The sequence below is a fragment of the Gymnoscopelus braueri genome (genome assembly GCF_963280865.1).
Source record: "Gymnoscopelus braueri genome assembly, chromosome: 4".
NCBI classification, from domain to species: domain Eukaryota; kingdom Metazoa; phylum Chordata; class Actinopteri; order Myctophiformes; family Myctophidae; genus Gymnoscopelus; species Gymnoscopelus braueri.
The window spans coordinates 28,418,196-28,441,007 of record NC_137605.1 but is presented as its reverse complement, the minus strand read 5'-3'; the positions used below and the strand labels follow the sequence as shown (position 1 = coordinate 28,441,007).

General features: G+C 41.5%; 1 protein-coding gene across 2 annotated transcripts; it reads left to right on the top strand.

Annotated features, from left to right (window-relative positions):
• The first annotated feature begins 6,522 nt into the window (after window positions 1–6,522).
• On the top strand, window positions 6,523–21,917 carry septin7b (septin 7b). Of its 2 annotated transcripts, XM_080427375.1 has the most exons (13): window positions 6,523–6,620; window positions 8,402–8,508; window positions 11,467–11,567; window positions 11,667–11,801; window positions 13,353–13,470; window positions 14,600–14,692; window positions 15,089–15,185; window positions 15,437–15,488; window positions 15,910–16,038; window positions 17,870–17,890; window positions 18,680–18,815; window positions 19,277–19,419; window positions 20,722–21,917. In XM_080427375.1, exons 1-13 carry the CDS (start codon window positions 6,611–6,613, stop codon window positions 20,759–20,761), a joined length of 1,182 nt encoding a protein of 393 aa, XP_080283501.1. In that variant the 5' UTR covers window positions 6,523–6,610; the 3' UTR covers window positions 20,762–21,917. The 2 variants fall into 2 exon arrangements, with proteins under 2 accessions (XP_080283501.1, XP_080283502.1); XM_080427376.1 differs by lacking the exon at window positions 17,870–17,890.
• The last annotated feature ends 895 nt before the right edge of the window (window positions 21,918–22,812 follow it).

Sequence of the window (22,812 nt, the reverse complement as noted above, 5' to 3'; positions counted from 1 at the left end):
TGAAGTAAATAGTTCATTCTTGATACAGCGGACATCTTGGTGTCAACAAACAAGAAAAGAGGATAATTTAAATCCCTTTATTTTCAACCAATTCAATCAAGCAGTAGTAGGCCTACTGCGAGTTCTGGTTGCTATGGATACAACTGACGCTTTTCGCATTCCGTCACCACCAGAGAATATTGACATTTATGTGCGGTCGAAGTTTATTTATTATTATATATCTTATTATTATTTCAATCTTCAAACGCACTGTTAATCAATCAATAATAACTTAATTAATAAATTAAATTAAAAAATAGAAAGATGATGGCTGCAAAACCATGATGCATTATACCATAATCAATTGCATATGGCATGTGTGAACAATATTGTATCCCTACAATTACTATTTATTTCTTTACCACAAATTAATGATGATATTGTGGTGTGTAGAAAAAACGACGGCGGCGCCCGTTTAACACAAACCATGCTCCGCAAAACATTCTCATCAGTGTTGCCAGGTGTTGCGAGAGAAACAAGCAACAAGGTCTATAAAAACAAGCCCAAAAGAAGCGACTAGGCTACATGAGCACATGAACCTTTGAGCACATGAACCTTTGAACAGCCGATCTACAAGCGACGCATTGTGAGCTTGTAGATCTGCTTTTTTCAACAACAAAAAACTTGAAAAATGTGGAATATTTTTGAAAGATTACAAGAACACAAATCTTGTATGGGGGTCCCGGGCACAAAATATTTTCAGATGGGATCTGCGGACAAGACAAATACCAATTTGGGGGGTGACTGTTTTTTTCTTGACTGTTTAAGAACCACTGGTTTAGACATAAGGAAACAAGCCCAAAATAAGCAACTACACTTAGAAACAAGCCCCAAAAAAACCGCAACCCGCAACTACCAATATTTAAATACAACTTTACAGAAAAATAAGCCCAAAGTGGCTTATAATAGGCAGACATGGCAACCCTGCTCAATGAACGACTAAGTTAACTGTCGCGATAACTTGCCCAGACTGAAAGAATGTACAGGCTGTCGCGAGATGACGTCGTTGTCCGTGTTGCCATGTCGACTTATTATAAGCGACTTTGGGCTTCTTTTTCTTTGATTGATTGATTGAATACTAGCAGTTTGCAAAAAATAGCACAGGAAAGGAAAGGATTGGATTATACCCAAGAAAGCGCTATGGCTTGTTTCCATTGGGGTCCTTTGAACTCAATTCATTGAAATTCTATAAAGTTTCTTGTAAATATTGGTAGTTGTGGGGTTGCATTTTTTGGGGCTTGTTTCAAAAGTGTATGCTTATTTGGGCTTGTTTGGGCTAATTCATATTTAAACCAGTGGTTCTCAAAATGTTCATGTCATGGACGGACCCCCAAGTATTTGTCCCTAACCCCCACCTGAAAATGTTTTGTGCCAGATGTGTGCTGTTTTGATTGATTGATTGACATTTTTATAAGGCAAAAGAATGTAAAACAGCACAGTTACATTTATAATACTTTTGTCTAAAAGGTACGACCAAAAAAGTCCTTGCAGACTTGTTTCCGTTGGGGTCCTTGAATTAATTTCATAGACATATATAGTAGCAACCAAACAGTTCAAATCAACATAAGAAACAGAGAAAAAAATACCACTATGTACAAAAAAAGCATCATAAAAAATAAAATAAAAGTATATACAAAAAAAAGGGGGAGGGGGTCATCTGTCTACAGGGAAACTGGTACTACCTCCTCTTATGGCCTCCAGAAAGATGAGTTGTTTGGGCTGTTTTGAATGAGCCCAACGAACTGCATTTTTTGAGGGATGGGGTTAGGTTTAGCCCTGAAACATGACTGTCATACCATGACAGTCATGGTGCCGAGTCCCCCTGGTCTAAAGTTGTGTTCGATTTTTTCACATTGCCATCTCTCACATAAACATAAACGTTCAGATTTCAAATATAAAGTGCTTACCACCGAGCCACGGATGTTACAAGGCGATGCGGACCGTGATGAGTACCCGTATCTCCCGTATTGTTCAATAAAAAGCATTTTAATCCCATCGCCGGCCATTTTCTTTTTTTGTTTTGTAATGTATCAGAGTGCAATACACCTCCCAACCATTAGTGTCGCATGGTTGAAAGTATCGGAGACAATTTGGAGAAAATGGCCGGCGATGGGATTAAAATGCTTTTTATTGAACAATACGGGAGATACGGGTACTCATCGCGGTCCGCATCGCCTTGTAACATCCGTGGCTCGGTGGTAAGCACTTTATATTTGAAATCTGAACGTTTATGTTTATGTGAGAGATGGCAATGTGAAAAAATCGAACACAACTTTAGACCAGGGGGACTCGGCACCATGACGCTTGTATACAAGCGTCATGTGAACCATGGCTAGGGTTAGGTTATTCCATACCTCGGTGGCCGTGGTGTAGAAGGAGAATTTGCCCATGTTTGTTTTATGGGTGGGTGGTACCAGGTTGTTGTTTACGCTCCCTCTAGTTTCGTGACTGTGGGTGTCACTAACTTTTTGGAGGTATTTTGACAGATAAGCGGGTATAGACCATATTCACACGGCGGCCATGTTTCTATGAAGTCAATGAAAGTAGCCACCCCGGGTGGCGGCACTTTCAATGTTAAATTCCAATATGGCCGCCGTGTGAATATGGTCTATAGGGAGCATTTCGGGCAAATCTGCATTTAGAATTTTGAAGACCAGTCTCATTTTTAGTTGTTTAACCCTGTCTTCCACCCTGAGCCAGCCTAGGCTGGTAAAGTGAGTGGGAGTGAGGTGGGTCATGGGCCCCAGTCCGAGAAGTAGTCGAATCAGTTTGTTTTGGGAGGTTTGAAGCTTAGTCTTCAGTGACACTGAGGTGTTGGAGTACCAAGAGGAGCAAGCATAGTCAAAAAGGGGCTGAATCAGGGCCCCTGAGAGGGTCCTGAGGGCCTGAGGGTTGACAAAAGGGGAAACTCTGCCCATACATCTGGTTCTCTGGTTTACTCCTTTGACCACCTTTGTTGCCATGCTTTCTCCTGTGAGGTATTTGTCAAGAATACATCCCAAATAGGTAATCTCTTCTTTGCTAGAGATGATTGTGTCATCGACTTTGACCTTGAAGTCATTAACCTTCATCTTACTGAGGGAATGTTTGGTCCCAAAGAGAATGGATTCAGTTTTCCCAAGGTGTAGTGACAGTTTGTTATCGGTAAGCCAGGTACGGATTTTGGAAAGTTCGGAGCTGAGAGCTTCCTCAACTTGCATCTTGTCCTCACCCGAGATCAGGAGTGCTGAGTCATCAGCGAACAGGAACAGTTTGCAGTTACAGGCAGTATTCATGTCGTTAATGTATAGTAGGAACAGTAACGGCCCTAGAATGCTGCCTTGAGGAACCCCGCAGCTCACCGGGAGGGATGAGGACATGGTTCCGTTGATGTCAACCACTTGCTCTCTTCCCTCCAAGTAAGATCTCATCCAATTTAGTGATGTTCAATCAAAACCAATCGCCCTCAGCTTATCAAGTAGAATTGAGTGGTTTACAGTGTCAAACGCCTTTTGGAGGTCCAGCATGACCATGCCGCAGTATTTGCCCGAGTCTACCTCACGTTTGATGTAGTCGGTCAAAGAAGAATGTTTCAAACAATCTTCCAAATATTCCCCTTTTTTGTCCAAGATTCTTTTTATAAGAAAATAGCAGATCTACAAGCTCACAACGTGCCGCATCGCGACGCTTTGTGAGCTTGTAGATCTGCTATTTTCAAATAGCCGTCGTGCTCATGCGGCCTACAATAGTCTTCTTTGTGGCTTGTTTTCATAGACCCGGTCGCTTATTTCTCTCACACCAAACCTGCCCTGGCAACACTGGCCCGTTGTTCTTCCTCGTGCGATTCACGAACAGACGTGCGCAGGTTTCGGGGCGTGCGCTCTGTTCCCACCATCTCCCTTACGTACATTTTGCTGCGTAGCCAAAGCAAAGTAGCAAGCAAGAGAGAAGGGGAATGTCGGGTTGTGAATGATCGGTTTTTTGAGGCGGCAGGGAACGTCAACATTATGGGTGAGAGACTATAGCTCGGCTACTGTGTCACTAGATATGGATAAAACGTCGCTGTTAAGCAGTAGCGATACTAAATGTTGTTTTAGCACCAGAGTGCTGGTTTAAGGGAGTTTGTCTTTGAATAGTATTTAAGCCACTAACAGTTGTCCAGAGCAACCAACGCCCAGTCGTCCCCCAACCACTTGGATGTGTGGCTAAAGCTAGCTAAATGTTAGCTTAGCTGCTAACCTAACGGGAGTGTCATTTCCTGTCTTTCTTTAGCTAGCTTTCTGTTTTACACTCTTGTGTTCGTGGTACTTTCAGTTGCTGCTATTTACACAGTTAAAGTTACGCCGAAGCTGCTGTTTGGTGTTTCAAGGGTGTCCCCAGGCTAAGTTAACTTAGTTTAGTGTGTTGGGTCAAACGGCTAACATTAATGGTAACTTGGGTCCTCAGCTTGAGGGCTAACGACATTCGCTAAACGTAGCTACACCATGGTTGCTAACAACGCAACGTTATAGTTACTTGGCTGATTCTGATTTATTTTTGGCGAGATAACCAGAATAAAAAATGTCTGACTCCATTGAGTGGAAAACGTTGGTTCAAAAGCTGGATGTTTAGATCAGACATTTTCCTTGATCGCTCACTCACTGTGTGTGTGTGTGTGTGTGTGTGTGTGTGTGTCTCTCTCCCTCCTTCACCCTGTGCGTGCGTGCTTGTGCGTGTGAGAGTTGTGCATCAAAACGAGAAAGTGCCCTATGATTTGGAAAAGATCAGGAGGTTAGAGATGTCCATCTAATCTGGATTAAGCTGGATCTCGTTTTGACTTTAATAGTCTCTGTCCCCTGACTGATCTCCACTACTCACTCAGCACACTCAACCTGTTTTTCAAGAAAATGGTGTGCTGTTGATGAGTAGCTATTCATTATTAAACTCATCATCCTCCACCTCTGTTTCAGTCTTACACCTGTCACCACTTCCTCAGACGTGCTGTGACTGCTGTCTGACTTAACCTCAATGAAGCCAATAGTGTCATTTCAGAACTACATTCAGGAAGTCCTCACACTTAACATTCTTCATCTGTGGTGTTGTTTTTCAGTTGCTATTGAAGTTTACCCTCAGTGATGTTGAGACATTTCTGCTCTGTTAAAGAGCAGGTCGTGTTCACGGTTCACCACACTGATGCTGTAAAGTGCAGCACATCCTGTCAGCTAGTCACCGTGTTCTATCTATGGCAATGGTTATCAACCTTTTCAGGCTGTGACCCCCCAAAATAATCATATTTGAAGTAGGAGTTGAGCCCCATTACATTTAGTTTGACTCGGTTCCACAGATAAATACTGGGGAAATAGCAAATCGCGAGGCGTTGTGATCTTGTAGGAAATCTGGGCACCATTTTTAGGAAGACTGGGGTACTCGGAAAACTGGGCACTTTGGGGTGAGAAGAGTGGGCACTAGGGAAATCTGGGCACCAAAAACAGTGGGCACTAGAAAGAGTGAGCACTAGGAAAATCTGGGCACCATGTTTTGTGAAGACAGGGCACTAGAGAAGAGTGAGTACCGGGGAAATCTGGGTACCAAAACAGAGTGGGCACTGGGAAAACTGGTCGCTAGGAAGTTTGGGCACTAGGGAAATGTGGGCAATTTTTTTTGGGAAGACTGGGCACTAGAGAAGAGTGGGCACTAGGAAATATTTGACAATTTAGCCAATGTTTGACCAGTTTTTATAGTATAGTTTTGTTGATTACTTTTGATGGTCTTTTCCTTTTTTTTTTTTTTTCTTTTTTAAGGTCTTAAAAAACCTTAAATTGTCACTTCACTGTCATCTGGGGACCCCGCCCCAAAAAAGAATCATGTGTGGGGACTCCCCTGGGGGTCCCAACCCACAGGTTGAGAACCACTGTTCTATGGTAGCAGCATTAAAACTCATTGGCTGCTGTGAGCGAGAGATAGGTCAACGCAAGAGGCAGAAATCCTCTCCTAGCCTCCGGGCTAAGCAAACTAATGGTAAATGGGCCTTGCTTGATGGTGCCCGGCATTGACATTAAAAGACCTAGTGGACTGGAACATTGCATCACGCTAGCCAACTATCTGCACTTTTATCCTGGCCAAAGCGCGCATCATTTAACTTATTGACTTGATGGCTTGTGAGACTGATTCCAAAAAGAGAATTGCTTGTTATTTGTCAGATGTCTTATGTCTTTGACTTTGTGTTCTCTCCTGTTTGTTTTATGACCCTGGAAATGCTGCCTTTTCTGCATGTTGGAAACAAATTGCCAAACAGCAACAGTGAGTATTGTATTATTACTATTGTATTGCCCTGATAATTTTTTTTTGAATGACAGGACCACATAGAAAAGGATCTGCATTCCAGTTTAAGTAATAATAATAATAATATCTGTTGAGGGAAATGGAATAGTTCGCAACAAGTAGAGGATAACCTGATGTAATAATGTTAAATGCTACGATGATCATGATAAAGTTTTGTGTTTTTCTTGCTACCTTTCAGCAACAAAAGAATCTGGAGGGATATGTGGGCTTTGCAAGCCTTCCCAACCAAGTGTACAGGAAGTCAGTGAAGAGGGGCTTTGAGTTCACCCTGATGGTTGTGGGTAAGAACACACGCTATACAGTCCTCACTTTTCCCTTGCTTTGTTTCAATCATTTCATTGTATTCATTGTGGTTGGCATTTTAAAGTCTTGTGCTGTGGTTTGTTATTTGGAGTGTGTGTGTGTGTGTGTGTGTGTGTGTGTGTGTGTGTGTGTGTGTGTGTGTGTGTGAGCGCACATGTGTTTGTACTGTTGTGTGTGTCAGGATGAAAGTGAGAGTATGCAGCCGCATCTGCGTACATGTCTCTGGATTGGTCACTGGTTACTGTTGTGAGTTGGTTCAGGAGGAGAACATCCCGGTTCCTTTAGTTGACTTCAGCTCCTTGACTTCTCTTCCTCTCAGAACAGAAACATTTACATAGACTATATCCAGAACTGCCCTCTGCAAGTTAAAATACAAGCATTCTTCTGAAGCACTTGGATGTGGTGGTTGACACAAAGCCAAGACCTTCCTTGGCTAATCAGCCCCTGTTTGGAGGGAAAATGTTTCTTTGGGTCAAAACCATTTCCTGTGGTGAGATGAACAGAATGTGTCCCCGCCGCGCCTCTAAGAATAGCTCGTCTCCCATTGCGCGCCGTACAGTCAGCTTCTGTTTCAGCTTATTGGTTTACAGTGGCACTTGTTAAACAGGACCAATTCTTTGTGTTGCACTGCACTCTCATCATTTTGTGTTACGAGCCGCATGCACGAGAAATGGCTCGTCTGGTACAAAGCTCCCATCCTTCGAATTGCCCTTAAAAGTAAATGAGCTGGATAAATGCTTTGGCCCGTTACAAATACATCCACTATTAGCCATTTAGCAGAATGCTAATACACAGAAATACATTTGCCACATGCAATAGGCATACTGCATATATGTAGAAGTGACATCTCATTCAGAAAAAAAGGGTTGGTTGGAGTTATATCACAAGTTAGAAAAAAAGGTTAAAAAAATGATAGCCTTTTTGGTGCTGTCACTTTTTCTTAGTTTCTCAAGTCTTTTTTAGCCTTACTTGCTCTCTCACATGCTTAATTTGCAACACCTTGCATCAGCAGGGTGGTGTGAAAGAAGAAAGCTGAGAGAGGGAGAGCTAGAACGGGAAGGTGCAGCACTCGGCAGCAATTGGCACGTCGCACCATGCCTCACTGAGCACATGACACATCAACCCATTTAGTTCCATACAGCTCTGAGTGGTCCACCTCACGCCTCTTGCTTGTAATCATGTCACATACGCATCACGGTTAACATCCATGCAGTGGCACATTATTACATGCACCATGTATGGACAATAAACTCAGCTGTTGCTGTGTGCAAACAGTTAACTTAAATACAACCATTTTAGTAAAGGGTGGCTCTTCAAATATTGACTCATGGCTACCAACCAGAGCGGACAGTCAGTGCCAGTGGTCATTTCCATCGGGCTAATGATCCCATTCATTGCGAGCTCGGAGACCAGGCACAGAATGGCTGGGCATGCTTGAGAAGCCCTGCAGACCGCACAGCGAGCCATTCACTGTGTTATGTTGTTGTCTTTGCCCTTAAACAAATGCCAGTGCCTCCTCAATTACACTGCATGGACTTTCAATTGTTTTTATGTTGGGTGATTTATTTATTGGTTTCCACTCCTATTGTAATGCCAATACTGATCTGTGATTTGGCGTAACAGAGGGGCAATTGATAACATGTATTTTTAATGAATTCACTTTTTTATCTTCATATGTGTCAGTGTCTTTACATAATGAGAGATGAGTTTTTTCCCAAATCCTGATGTGGTTGCCCCCTCCTTTTTTTTCTTTTTCCAGGTGAGTCGGGGCTGGGAAAGTCCACATTGATCAACTCTCTGTTCCTAACAGACCTGTATTCAGCAGAATACCCTGGACCTTCACATCGAGTTAAAAAGACTGTACAGGTAGAGTGCAAGTAAAGCTGCATTTGACCTATTACACTGCTGCTTTTGGGCAGATTTAGTCTTTAGTCAAATGATTGCTTAACTAGAGCTTGTAAAACGATCACGCCATGTATCCAGCTCCTAGAGAGGATTGAGACATTGCCAGGATAGCTTATGCCATCCACCATTGTGCTAGTGTGCAATGTGCTAAATACAGATACACAGAGAGGTGAAACTCCTTCCAGTGTTCCAGCACTGCACTGCAGTGAGCTGAAAGAGCTTATGTGCCGAAAAATTGGCGTATCCCTTTACGCCTCCAAGGCCAATATGTTCCTAACCACAGATCATGACATTCCGTGAAGCTCACGAGTAGGTGAAAGTTGAAGCATTTGGCTTATGCTCTGCATTTGAGATTTAGACAATCACTTCAGGTTATTATCCCTGTTTCTTTGTTCTAACAGTTGGCGAGTGATCATGTCTTAATGTTTATCTTTCCTAATTACATAACACGGCCCAGAAGCCTTGAGTGTTTCAAGTGCCATACACTCAACGTGGTCTGTCTGGTTCCTGGCTCACAACACTGCTATTTCCAGATGCTCATTTGCTCCTCTGGTTCATCAACATAGTTGGCTAATAGCACAGTGTTGCAGTGCATGTCGGCACACGTTGCCCAGGCCCAGCGTCATTGTTTTTTGTGTCATGTACACATGTACATGCCATGCAAGGGCAGGGACATCTGATGGAGGGACAGATCGGGACTATAAAGCTAGCTAGCTAGTCATAGTCATGCCTAATTCATACTTCGTCGTACGATGGGTGCGACACATTGTGAGTTTCTAGATCTGCTATTTTTGGCATGGGAAACCATTGTACGATTAAGGGTTCATTCAGACCGGAAGATGAAATGTATTTCTAGTTGCTTGAGTCATTTTGGTTGCTGGGTGTTGCGATGGAAGAAAAGCGTTCATTCGCGTGCTCAACTAATCGCCTCTTCATGCTTGTTGTCAATCACTTCACATACATGGAAACGGTACCACATTTTATAAATGTCATGACTAAAATGTTTCAATACAATCTAAGGTTGGACGATATGGCGAATATATTGGCAATCGGCGATTGGATGAGTCCAATCGCCGGTTGTTTTTATTGGCCGATTATTTTGGCCGATATTTGTCATTTTATTTTGCTAAATAAATGTATCCTAATGGTCTGCCTCCTCGAGAATTAAACTCTTCAAATATAGCCAAATTAAATATAAAGCATAATACCAAGCGTGCGCGAAATGAATCAATTTGGGCCATTCTAATAACCATTGATGATGATTATGATGAAGGCACACTCTTGTTGCGCTTATTTACGACGAGTCTAGGCTACAAAACGTAGTCCCCTCCCCAGTAGGTAGGCTACTGAATGGAGCGGAGGAGAGCAGAGGAAAGAGGGAATAGCTTTTGCTTTCCTAGTTTCTATTAAATATTATATTTTTTATATTAAAACGAAATTGAATCTACAGCTCTAGTTTCTGCAAATCCTCGCTGTGCATTTGCAAGCTTGATGATGCAGGAACGCATGTCTCCCGGTCTCACAAGATCCAGCACTTGATTCTTAACTTTTGCTGTCAAGTCTGGATATTAAAACTTGTGTCAGTTTATGTTTATAATATCACCAGTCAATCAATGCGATTTGAAATGTGAATTCATTCGTGACCCGACGCGCGTTGCGAGTCCCTTTTAGTTACAGGGGAGGGCGGCCCGGGCGGCTGATTTATCCTGCAGCAGCATGATCTATTATTTGTCCGAATATAAAAAAGTTAACCTGGATGGGTGTGTTTCACCACATTGTTGCTGCAAACTGAGGTAGGCTTCTCTGCTTCAACTTCACTTCATCTCCTAGCCTGTGATCTTAGCTTAGTCCTAAAAGAATGTCCAATGGAAGTGATATGTTTTACAATGCTTTGTTGTCTTAACAAGTTTTGGTCAGTAAGAGAGTGAGATTGGTGCATGAAAGCAGAAATATATAGTCATGCCATTTCATCTCGGTTTGTTCATTGACAGCATGCAGTCACGTTACTATAGTAACCCGACACTGCATGTGTTACAGCCGAATGTATACTCTGTCGTGCGCTGAAAATAGCAGATCTACAAGCTCACAATGCGTTGTGAGCTTGTAGATCTGCTATTTTAGACACGCGACCCGCTGTACGGCGAAGTATAACTCGAGCTTAAAGGACTGGGAGCTGTTCTCACATTATTGCTTTTCTAGCGTGAATATATCGTCAAACCGATTTTTGGGCCAACGATGGCCGATAGGAATATTTTGGCATTTCGCCCTAACTTAATTCAATCAAGCTGTCAAAAACACATCGACTGTGTATTTTTCTCCATCCTGGCAGATGGTTCAATTTGTACACTCTTGAGTTACAAAAACACCCAAAACGTCTCTTTTAAGAGCCACCTGCTCATTACTATTGAACATAATTTGTATTTCTGTATTATTTATGAGCAGCCTCTGTAAGGGCTTGTGTGTTGTCTTTCCCGTGTTGCTGGTTCCTTGTCGGTTGGAGCTGGATCAATCAAGGAGTCAAGTTGCCATCTTCAGCGTAGCATAACATATCCTACAGAACGACATCAACGATGATTGGCTGTGGTGACGCGAAGGGTCAAGTGGGGGGAAAGCGAACGTTGCCTCAGTTGGGATTTTCCAGCTGCAGCGAAGATACTGAAGTGCTGAATCGATGTGTTCGCGTCGCCCCATTCGCCTAGTTCACGACGCCACTCGATGCAACGCTGCACCAAGTCGTGTCTTTGCATTTACTGTATGTAATCAAGCCACTCAAACAAATATTTTCGTGTCTGGTGAGAACACAAGGTGTGTTCTCACGAGGATACTGTAAATCCAATGTCACCTTTTTATTTAAAAAAAATAATCATATGTTCACTGAATAAGAATTCTAATGATTTTATGTCCTTTCTCTTGTCCTAGGTGGAGCAATCCAAAGTGTTAGTAAAGGAAGGCGGCGTCCAGCTACTGCTCACAATAGTCGACACCCCAGGTTTTGGAGATGCTGTCGACAACAGCAACTGGTAAAAGAGCGCCTACATTTTGTCCCATTAATCACTGGTCAATTTGGCATGTGGGTGGTTTCAGTTTCCCTGACTATGGATGTAATGTGCATTGTGCAGCTGGCAGCCAGTCATCGACCATATAGACAGCAAGTTTGAGGACTACCTGAACTCAGAGTCACGGGTGAACAGGCGACAGATGCCCGATAGCCGAATCCACTGCTGCCTCTACTTCATCGCCCCCTCGGGCCACGGGTGAGTCTGGGAGTAGCATTGCCTTGAAATAGCTCTCACCTTCTGATGCACTCGGACACATCATCAGGTTCAGGATTGTCCACTGGAGTAAAAAATATAGCCTATCACTTCTCTGGAGCAGCTCAGAGGCCTCCAGTAGAAGGCTGTGATAGTACTTGGCAGCTCCTAGTCGAGTGTGTGAATGTGTTTATTGTGCAACCCTCCGGGAGGCCATTGTAAATTGTGTGTTCCAAGTCAGCTGGCCCGGTGAAGTCAGGGTTAATAATGATCTCACACGAGGCATTCAGAGACAGAGATGAGATTGCAGTATCTGTAGCAGATGATAGTGATGCCTAAATGTTTTATAAAGTGTTGACTATGAGAAATGTTTTATAGATTTTTTTGTATTAGTCCCAGTCAGCCAAACCTTCTGTAGTTGTATGGCAGCTCTGCTATTACAGCGCTGAAGAGTCACTGACTCACTATATGAAAGAGGCTGTACACTTGCTGCTTCGGTCTCTTTCAAGAGGTGTGCATGTGGCTGGTTGTAATGTGAATCACGTGTAGAGTTTCTGAATTTGAGTGCATGTAAATGCACAGCTCTCTGTAAACAGTGATGAAGCCTATGTCCTTACTTTCTCTCTCTCCCTCCCTCCCTCCCTCCAATCTTTCTTTCTTCCTCCATCCCTCCAACCTCAATCTGTGTCCTCTATAAGACATTGTGTGTACTGTGTACAAGCCTGCCCTCTGTACCCAGACAAGCAGCACTCTAGTATTGAGGATGGTCAGCATATGCTTACTGCTAACACAAACACACACTCTCATGCACCAGCTGACCGCTCTCTCACACGAACCACAGTAACCTCATGTTACTCAGAGCAAGCCTCAGTACAGACAATCTGGATATTGAGCAGCAAACTGTATTCTGCTCTGCGTGTTCCCTGGAGTGCTTTATGAGGAATCCTAAATGGCTGAATCAGACAGGTCCATTTGGACTAACTGAATTTTATGCGTGTGGTTACTGTGTGCACCGGCAAGCAATGCTGAGCTTTACAAGGGTAAAGAGCTATAGTTGGCTTCTTCATTGAGTGCTATGAACAGTCATTTATCCACTGTCACATCAGAACGTCTTTAATCCCCTAGCTTGTCCTTGCTGCTTGAATAAGATTTCAAAACACTAAGAGGTCTTTATGTACATAGTCATTTCTTATTGTGTCTTAAAGCCTAATCAAAAAGATATGAAGGTAGTGTATGGCTATTGATAAATAAGCATTATTATTTTTTGCTATTATACAGTGACTTTCCGTCTAAATGTGTACACTGTAATCAGGGCGTCATTGGAAAAGAGAGCTGGCTCTCAATTGTCCTTCCTGAATAAATAAAGGTGAAAGAAAAAAAGAATGAAAGAAATCTTGGCTTTGTTGGTAAACTTTTAGATGTACCTGACACAAAGCATCATTTTGCATTATTTTTAGTTCTCCCTCCCCAGCCACTATGACCATGATAAAATAATGATAAAATAAAGTTAGTATGCAAACCTGTTTACAAGCCTGTGCCTTTGTGTCCCTGCAGCCTGAAGCCTCTAGACATTGAATTCATGAAACGGTTGCATGAGAAAGTTAACGTCATTCCGCTGATCGCCAAAGCAGACACCCTCACCCCAGAGGAGTGCACACAGTTCAAGAAGCAGGTGAGTGGTTTTGAACAAAGCCCACACAAGAAATGATTTAGCTATTTAACCACTTCCTATACCAGGGGCGGGGACATGAGCACCCAGTGTCAGACCGTGAAAACACCATTGCTTATCTTATTATAGTCTGCTAATTAGAATAATACAAGCATAGAATAAGTATAATTTAATAATTAAACCTAACAAAGAATGAGTCAATCATTAAATATGAACAATAAAGGTAAGGTAATACATTCTGACTATCTGGGGAGACATTGAGGAGTTTTTTTGCACATCAAACGATAATTGTGAATGATGGTTGTATTTGGTCAACTCAATTGATCACCCCAGAAGCCCAATCTAACCTGGTAGGTCAAAAAGAGGCGGTTGCCCACCCCTGCCCTACTGTATATACTTTGTTGTACGGCAAATGGCAAAAATAGCTGACCTGCAATAAGCTCAGAACGGGTCACGATGTGCCGGGGTTAATGAGGTTAACGATTGTGGCAGGATGCATTTGTTTTTGTGATTCTATGCACACACGTGACATAACTAGATGTAAGGCTCTTCTGATTAAAGAGCAGCCTCTGGTGTAGTGTGTTTTTTATGTAATTGTTTAGTTTAAAAAAAAAAGAAACTGGAGAGAACAAAGAGGGCTCTCATAACTAGCTCCTTGGGTGCCAGAAGAGTTGGCCCAGAAACTCTCCATTTTTAATACCCAATGATTAGTTCTGATTTATCAGAATAAGCAGCCCGATTGGTAAAACGTCTGACCATGGTCATTTGAAATTGATTTGTGTAGGGCAGATCTGGATAACACTGCTGTGTACAGTAAATATGCTTCTGACAGCAGGAGCTAACGTGAGTGAGCGTGATGATGTGCTCCAAACTAAAGGGCCTGTTATACTTGGTTGCGCAACAAAAATAATAGATCTATAAGATCACAATGCATTACGCTGTGCGTGGGTCGGCTTCATTGTTTCAGTAAGCAACACCGGCGCGCAACTAAGAATACATCACCCTTTAGAAACCATTGTTTCATAGAACATGTCATATTTTTTTCTAATTCATGTCTCCAAACTTGGATTGGTTGGGGTGTGATTGAAAGAAATCTAAGAGACCATTCTCTCTGTCCACATTCTGCCGACAGATCATGCGGGAAATCCAAGAGCACAAAATCAAAATCTATGAGTTCCCAGAGACCGACGACGAGGAAGAGAACAGGCTGGTGAAGAAGATAAAGGTAGGTGACTTGCGAGGTCTACACACCACGTTACAAAGTGTTGTTTACTGTTAAGTCTAATTCATATTTTGTTGTACAGCAAAAAATCACTTGTTTTACATTAACACGTTTTTTCATACTCCATATTTGTTCAAAGTATAGTTTAGCCTAGAGTAGCGAATTAAGATCAACCAAAGGCTGCATCGTTTAGGCTGTTTCTCTATTCTACCAACTACTACTTGTTGTTGTACTGTTGTAGAGGTGCTATTCTGTTTCTAAATATCGGTATTTCAGAAAGGACAAAAACTTGTGGTGAATTTTGGGATCAGCCAAATGTTATTTTGGGATAAACCAAATGTTTATCAGCTAAACTTAATTTCCTCCCTTGGTCACGCGTTACTTTGTTTTTTGTCTCAGGACAAGTTGCCACTGGCTGTAGTGGGAAGTAACACCATCATGGAGGTGAATGGCAAGAGGGCCAGGGGAAGACAGTACCCCTGGGGTGTGGCAGAAGGTAAGACGACAATGGACAACGGTGTACTTAACCACTTGCTTTAATGCAAGTCGAATATAAAAAGTAAACACATTCAACTATAGAAATGGTAATAAAAATAAGGCACCTGTAACCTTACTCAGCAGCTGGTCCCACAAGATCACAGATCCATCAGTCTGAGAACCACTGATTTAGACTATTTTCTTTTCATGTTAAATGGCCAAGTGAATTGATTAAGATTGTGATGCATTTGTTTTTTCGTCCTTGACCAGTTGAAAACGGTGACCACTGTGACTTCACCATCCTCAGAGACATGCTCATCAGGTAATGACAAATCATTGCTCTGTCATCCCAAAATGAACAAAGGGAGTAAACCATAGATTATGCCTGGTGCTGTGTAGTTGGATATTAAAGTCTCAGTAACTATATACACGGGTAGACACTTTAACATCCACCCTTTTCTGCTGAATAAACTACCAGAGGAAGCATCAGTGAACTGTGTGGGTACACTGTAAAACTCTTGAGTGTACGAATGGAACCAAATGCATTTGGTTCCATTTGCACACGCTCAGAGTTAACAAACCTGCAAGTGGTCATTTGGTTCCATTCGTATGTTTGTGTCTAATTCACGCGATGGTGTCGCGGCAGAGAACGGCTGAAAATAGTGCAACAAAGTATGAATCAGGCTTTAGAGAGTTTTTCTCACCCACTGTTCTGATTCTCTCTCTCTGTGGGTTCTCTCCAGAACTCACATGCAGGACCTGAAGGACGTCACCAACAACGTCCACTATGAAAACTACCGCAGCAGGAAGCTAGCTGCAGTCACCTACAATGGAGTGGATAACAACAGGGCCAAGGGTCAACTGTCCACTAAGTAAGTCCTTGACTGATGTTATTTGGCTAGAAAAGGGGGGGGTTGTTAAGTACATGGCGAACATTTACCAGCAACTTCAAGCCTACCAAGATTTTCAGAACAACATGGGACGTCTAAAACGGTTGATGGTGACTTGCCAAATTGTCTGGTAGAGTAGATTAGTGTTTCCCAAAGGGTGTGCAGGGGTCACAGTGGTGTGACACGTCCAAGTGTGACTTTTTGTTTGGGATTTTGTGACAACCACACATTATTATTGCAATATAATGTATTGCATTTTGCTTGTATTGCAGCTTTCAACCTGGTGTCCCTATTTTGGGCATGTTATTATAGGTAAACATATAAATAAATTATAGTAAATTGTTTTTTGTTTTTAATGTTGGCACAATTTAGTAGTTTATAGTTCTACGACCTCACAATGCGTCATGCTGTGACATGTTGAGAGCTTGTAGATCGGCTATTGTCCCTATGAATACAGGTGTGCCTTGAGATTTTGAATTGTTTATTTGTGTGCCATGGGCACAAAATGCTTGAAAACCACTGGAGTAGACCACCTTACCAGGCAGGCATCAGGATAAATTGCCACTTGTCGGCCTAATGCGGGTAAATGTAGTGGTGATGATTTTCTACTTTATCTGACACTTTGACACAGCCATCCATTGTTTGGAGAAATCTGATTAGTATAGCTTCTGGTGAAATTGGCTGCAGAATTGTAGAATTTATTTACCTAATGTATTCTGACCTGCCCTGTTAAGCCCTTTTTCAAAATGTTGATTTATTTCCATGTTCAGGAACTACACCTAATTGCATGCTATTAATGTATGGCCGTGGTTCTCAAACTTTTTATTTTCAAGGACTAACGTAACTCTGAGTGTACAAATGGAACCAAATGGACCTGGTACACTCAGAGTTACAGACCTGTAAAGGTCCATTTGGAACCACCTCAAGGGTCCTGGACACCACTTTGAGAACCACTGATGTATGGTGTCAGTGTTCTGGCTTTGAAGACATTAGTTCTCTTGATCTTTACTGTTTATGTTGTGGTTTGAGCCAGAGTTTCAAGACACTGACATTTTTGTCCTGGGCAACTGAACTATTAACAAGCTAGGAAACTATGTGTTGGATTGCACTGTTTAGTTAGTACAGTTGGATTCATTGTTTTCCAGAATGTAGATAAGAGAGAAATCTGCTATATGACTTGTTTAAACGTATACATTAGTCAGCTTATGACCAAAGCCTGTGCTGTTTTCACATTATTTAATCATTCAGATCTATTCTACCTAGGTAGATACTATAGGTAATTGCTGTTCCTGGTTAGCAGATGCTTTTCCACAGTGTTTTCTGTTTATCACATGGTTATGTTTTTTGTCTTGTGTTAGGCGCCGCATGTGACATTCATAATGGATGTTGCTATTGTAGTCAACCTATCATTGAATTACATGCGTTGCATACAAACAAGATCTTCATTTGAAATGGTTGCACAAAAGGGGACATTTTGCTGCTTTCGAGTAACGGCTATCGCTCGCCAAGCTAAAACTGTCTTTATTGCTGAATGGCACTAGCAGCCTCATAATGCTGTCTTAACACACAGCTAAGCTTATTAAATACACTACTAATGTATTAGTTATATTTGTTGATAACGGTCTCAAAAGAGACATTGGTATTTTTGTTCCTAAGCATTGGCTTTATTCCTCCAATTCACAGTGGAAAATCTAGTTTGAATCTTAGACCTTGATTGATAGTAGTAGTTCAGACAGTAGTTCTTCTGTTTTATTCTAGTGCATGGTCTCATCACTGCATGCTATGTGTGTATTTGTGTGTGTTTGTTTTTTAGACATGACACAGTTGAAGGAATGTAAGTGGTCATTTTTTTTGTTTGTCGTTTCAGACCCTTGTTTAAGGTGTTTTCTTGTTTGTAGCCCGCTTCTATTATCTCCCTTCGTACCATCCAGAATGTTCTCTTTTAATGTTCCCCGTTGTATAATTTGGCATCCTTTCTTCTAATGTTACTCTTTGTAACATTTGACTCTCTTCTATTATGCCCCTTTGCATCCTTTTTACCACTTTTTACCACTTTTATTGTTCTGCATTGCCCTTATCTTCCACTCTTGGTCGATGTTTTCATGGAACCATCACAAGGAAAATCGGTTGGGAATCCATTTCTGCACTTAAATTATGCCAGTTCTTTAGGTGTCTATGTGCCTTTGTACTTCTTGGGTTTCTATCCACCTCCAGCCAACACCATTAGTCCAGCCTAATAACATCCATGCTAACTCTGCAAATGGAACTAGCTTGATCATCACTAACATTTAAAGCAAACCTTTGCTTATGCGCTTTACAGTTCAAAGGTTTCTTCTTTGCTTCAGCTTTTCGGTCCTCATGCTCCCACAGGCCTGGTCGTTTGGTAGGGTGTCCTTAACCCTGTCCCAGCCCTGCTGGGTCCTGTCACTCCTACAGCCCTCCTCTCGCACCGTGTCCCTTCAACTACTCCTACATGTTGCATCTATCCTGGGAAAGAAGGGCCAGTGTTCACTGTTTACAACAATTATGTACCATCTAACTGGTGAGGAGGTCACTGGTGATGCACTCTAGTGCATGTCTGATGCTGACTCTGTATGTGTGTGTGTGTCTTCCCCCTTTGCAGGAGCCCCTTGGCTCAAATGGAGGAGGAGAGGAGAGATCACGTGACCAAGATGAAGAAGATGGAGATGGAGATGGAGCAGGTGTTTGAGATGAAAGTCAAAGAGAAAGTGCAGAAGTTGAAAGACTCGGAGGCAGAGGTAAAACAAATGTTACCGTAGTTAGTCTCTGTCTGTCTTTACTTGGGTGTGAATGCACTCTGTTAGAGAGTGTCTAGCTGATAATGTGATGTTCTGCTGAACACTTCTATTTGTGTTGAGTTTATGTGAGTTATTGAGAGGGGGTCTAGTTGGATTTTCTTTCTACATGTGATTATTAGGACATTGATTTAAATATTGGATTATCAAATTGTGAAAATGTTTTTATAATATACACAATGATTGTTGGCTCATATTTGTGTGCATTTCACTCATGGCATCTACAAATCTGTTTGAAAGATGCATAAATGTAGGGCAAACCATTCTAACCTATAGGGCATATATTATTCCCCTCAACCGATGCTGCCGTCTGTTACACAGTAAAATCCTTAGTATCGAGTACAAATGTAAGCGTCCATTTGTGAACAGGTGTTAACTGTGTATCCTCATTCCTGTCCCTGCAGCTGCAGCGGCGTCATGAGCAGATGAAGAAGAACTTGGAGGCCCAGCACAAGGAGCTGGAGGAGAAGAGGCGTCAGTTTGAGGAGGACCGGGCCAACTGGGAGGCGCAGCAGCGCCTGGAACAGCAGAGACTTGATGCTTCCAGGTACGGAGGAGGCATACTTAAAAAAAAAAAAAAAAGAATCCTGGTGTCCGTTTCATCACAGACAACAACAGCACTGTTTATTTCAATTAATAGATTTCATGGTATCATGAATGAATTGGTATCAGAGAAACGCTGTAAAAAGAGAGTAGCCGAAACCATAAAATCAGTCCTGATGAAGTCTGTATGCCACACCAAAGCAGTGACCTCACCCCTGGAATATAGGTGTAAAAGCTGATGAGGGTAAAACAAAGACAAAATATTGCCAACATAGTAGCTCATGTAGCCTTATGTTTTTGTTTGATTGTTGCAAAATAAACCTTTAGGAAGCAGTAGATTAAACGGAAGTATATCTTTTGATAGACACCTCAGCGGAATCTCTACCAATCACAGCTTTTTATATTCACAAATGAACGGACAGGCCACTCACTGCCCCTTCCTGGGGATGCAGCCTGGACTCAAGGGAAGGAAGTACTGTAGCTTTCTTGTATATAGCCTTGGGGAGATTAGCTCCAGTGATGCTTAAGGCTGCACAATTATTCGTAAAAGATCACGATTCATACATCTATGCGATCTCATGACTTGATTTATTTGCTTCTGAACAGTCCCAGTTACACTGTCAATCACACTTGCACGATGTAAAGCAAAACATGCAGTTAATTCAACATTTATGCCATGCAACTCAATTTGTGTAAAAACTCTTTGACAGCCTCTGCGTTAGTGTAGTAATCCGACACAGCATGTATTGACGGACGCAGAAACAATTAGCAATAGCCTACTCGGACTAGCGCTGCTATATTGGGTCACGGCAGAAATTCATCCCACTAGTGTGGTAGTGTAGTAGAATAGAAATAAGAATACTCATATCAAACTATGTATGAAGATTTGGTTCCTCCATCTTTTCTTTGACAATTGTGCCACCATGTGTTGGTTCAACTGCCTAGCACATACTGTATGTACTACAAATGAACACAGAAGACAATTAATTAGTTTTAGTGTAAAATACCATTTCACCAACACAAAACAACAAAAACAGGTTTCTTGTGTTTATTATAACACGTTATCTCTTCTAAATAATGTATACATTTCTATTATTTCTAAATAATAGATATATTTCTCTAATTTCCAGTGATAACCTATACAAATGTTGCTCCCAGGAATGTGTGTCCGCCATAATGCATGTATATCCCCAGATGTTTTTCTGTGCAAAAATAGGCTTTCCATCCCAGAGAGATAATAAGTACATTTTAAACATTTACTTTTTTTAAGACAGTAAACATTGTTTGTATCTTTCACTTCCCACAGGACTCTGGAGAAAAACAAAAAGAAAGGCAAGATCTTTTAAAAGCCAGTCAGTGGGGCCGCCTCATGACACCCCATGCCAACATTGCCAGTCGGGACACCAGTGTGTGGCACTGCCCCCCAACCCCCCCCCCTTCCACTCTCCCTGTCCCTCTCTTTCTAATGTACCGCCACCACAACTGTGGTCCTGCTCCCAGCCACTAGAGGGGGGAGGTCTGCATGTACTGTCAGAAACCACCACCAGAGAGCTCCGTAGTTGCCTCGGGACTCATCCAAGGAATGTGTTTACCGTAACAACAACAAAAGATTACATAATACCATTTTAGAAAGGCCAAACCCATATTATTATTATTATTATTGTTATTATTATTGTTATTACTGAATACTGTCCGAAACCCACCCCACCTCCCTGCTGCTCCATTTTTCTTTCCCAAGGTTGCTATTTAATTATGTCTATGTTTTTATGCAGAGCAACTAATTAAAACACACACAACATGTCTAACTGTTGTACAATCATATTCCGGTGAGTTGTTTACTGAGCAGGTATAAAGAAAGGTGTGTGTGTATATATGTGTGTATGTATATGTATATACACACACACACCGGATCTTCTATGAGGTATTAAATAGAGAAAATGAAAAGGCATTAACTAAATTTTTATTGTTTTTAGTGTAACAGGTAAATCGTATCCTCCTACCATTTATGTGACGCAGACTAATATGAAACTGTATCAATGCAACATCTGAGGAAACGTGGAACTAAAAACAGCAAAAATGCACCTTGGGCTTTGATAAAACACCTGAAGTTTTTTTATTTTCCTTTTTTCTCCAAAAATGTAACTCTTTCTTTACTTCTGTTTAGCTACTTCCACTAGCCTCGGACCACCATTTATAACTTCATAAGTGTTATATTTCAGTTTAGTTTATTTTTATATATAAATATATTTACCGAGCCAGCTGAAGTAAAACATTTTGTAATATTAAGAGAACGATAAAGTGGTTTCTGCTGCACAGCAGCTGTTTCATATAGATTCAGTGAGCCAGGACGAGAATATTTCGGTAAATCTGCACATTTGAGATCAGTGGGATTTGAATAAAATACAACACCACATTTTGCTTTGGCTATGTACTCCATCTCTGTATTTTTATTTTTCATTCGTATTGTACAAAGTCACTTAATAAACCTGTGATGATACCAAAGTGTTGAATGGATTGATTATGAAAGTGATGCTATGTTGAACACTTTTGAAGTGATGTTATACATTTACTGGTAATGTACATGTTATTATACTGTTGGAAATGGATAGGCCTAATTCACCTCTATTGACGACAACCACTAGATGGCACTGCTACGTCTAGATATTAATAAGAGCATTTACACTGATGTGTTTTTTTTTTTTTTTACTGAAACAACCATTGGGAGAAAAAAATATCCTTTTCTTCACAGTTGATAGTCTTCAGGTGACACCTGTAAGGACGAAATAATCTATTTTCAAGACAATCCCATATCAATGCAATGCCCTGTGCATCAATTATCAATGCAATTAATCATACCATGTTCCTTAAAACTCCTTTTCCCCATCAGTCCCACAAAGACTTGAAACTTCTGACCTAGAACCAGAGGTGGAAGAAGTGTGTCAAAATAGCCTATTCCACTTTCAATGTAACCAAACAGGCCTATAGTCTATTTTGCTTTATTCTAACGGGTGACATGATCGCAGGTGACTTAAAATGGCAGAGAGAAGAAGGCATATATTGTCAAAGACTTAATTGATCATGATTAGCTGTCACATCCAATTATCAATTAGGCATTTGTTAATATATCCCTGATCTCTGATATAGGCCAATTGAAGGCTGATACAGGGGGAAAACTTACGTTTCCGTGTTAACTGCATTTTGGCTAGTTAAAAAGAAAGACAAATTAATTCATCAATGAAAACACTGCAAATGTAGGCTAATCTCGGCTAAAACATGTTGATCTTAATTAGCCTTTCATCTTACCAGACAGTCTGACTCTGGAGGCTATTGCTCTCTTCACGATGTTCCCAACTGGTTCAGATTGTGGCACTTTTCTCTACGAGAAAAAAGAAAGAGG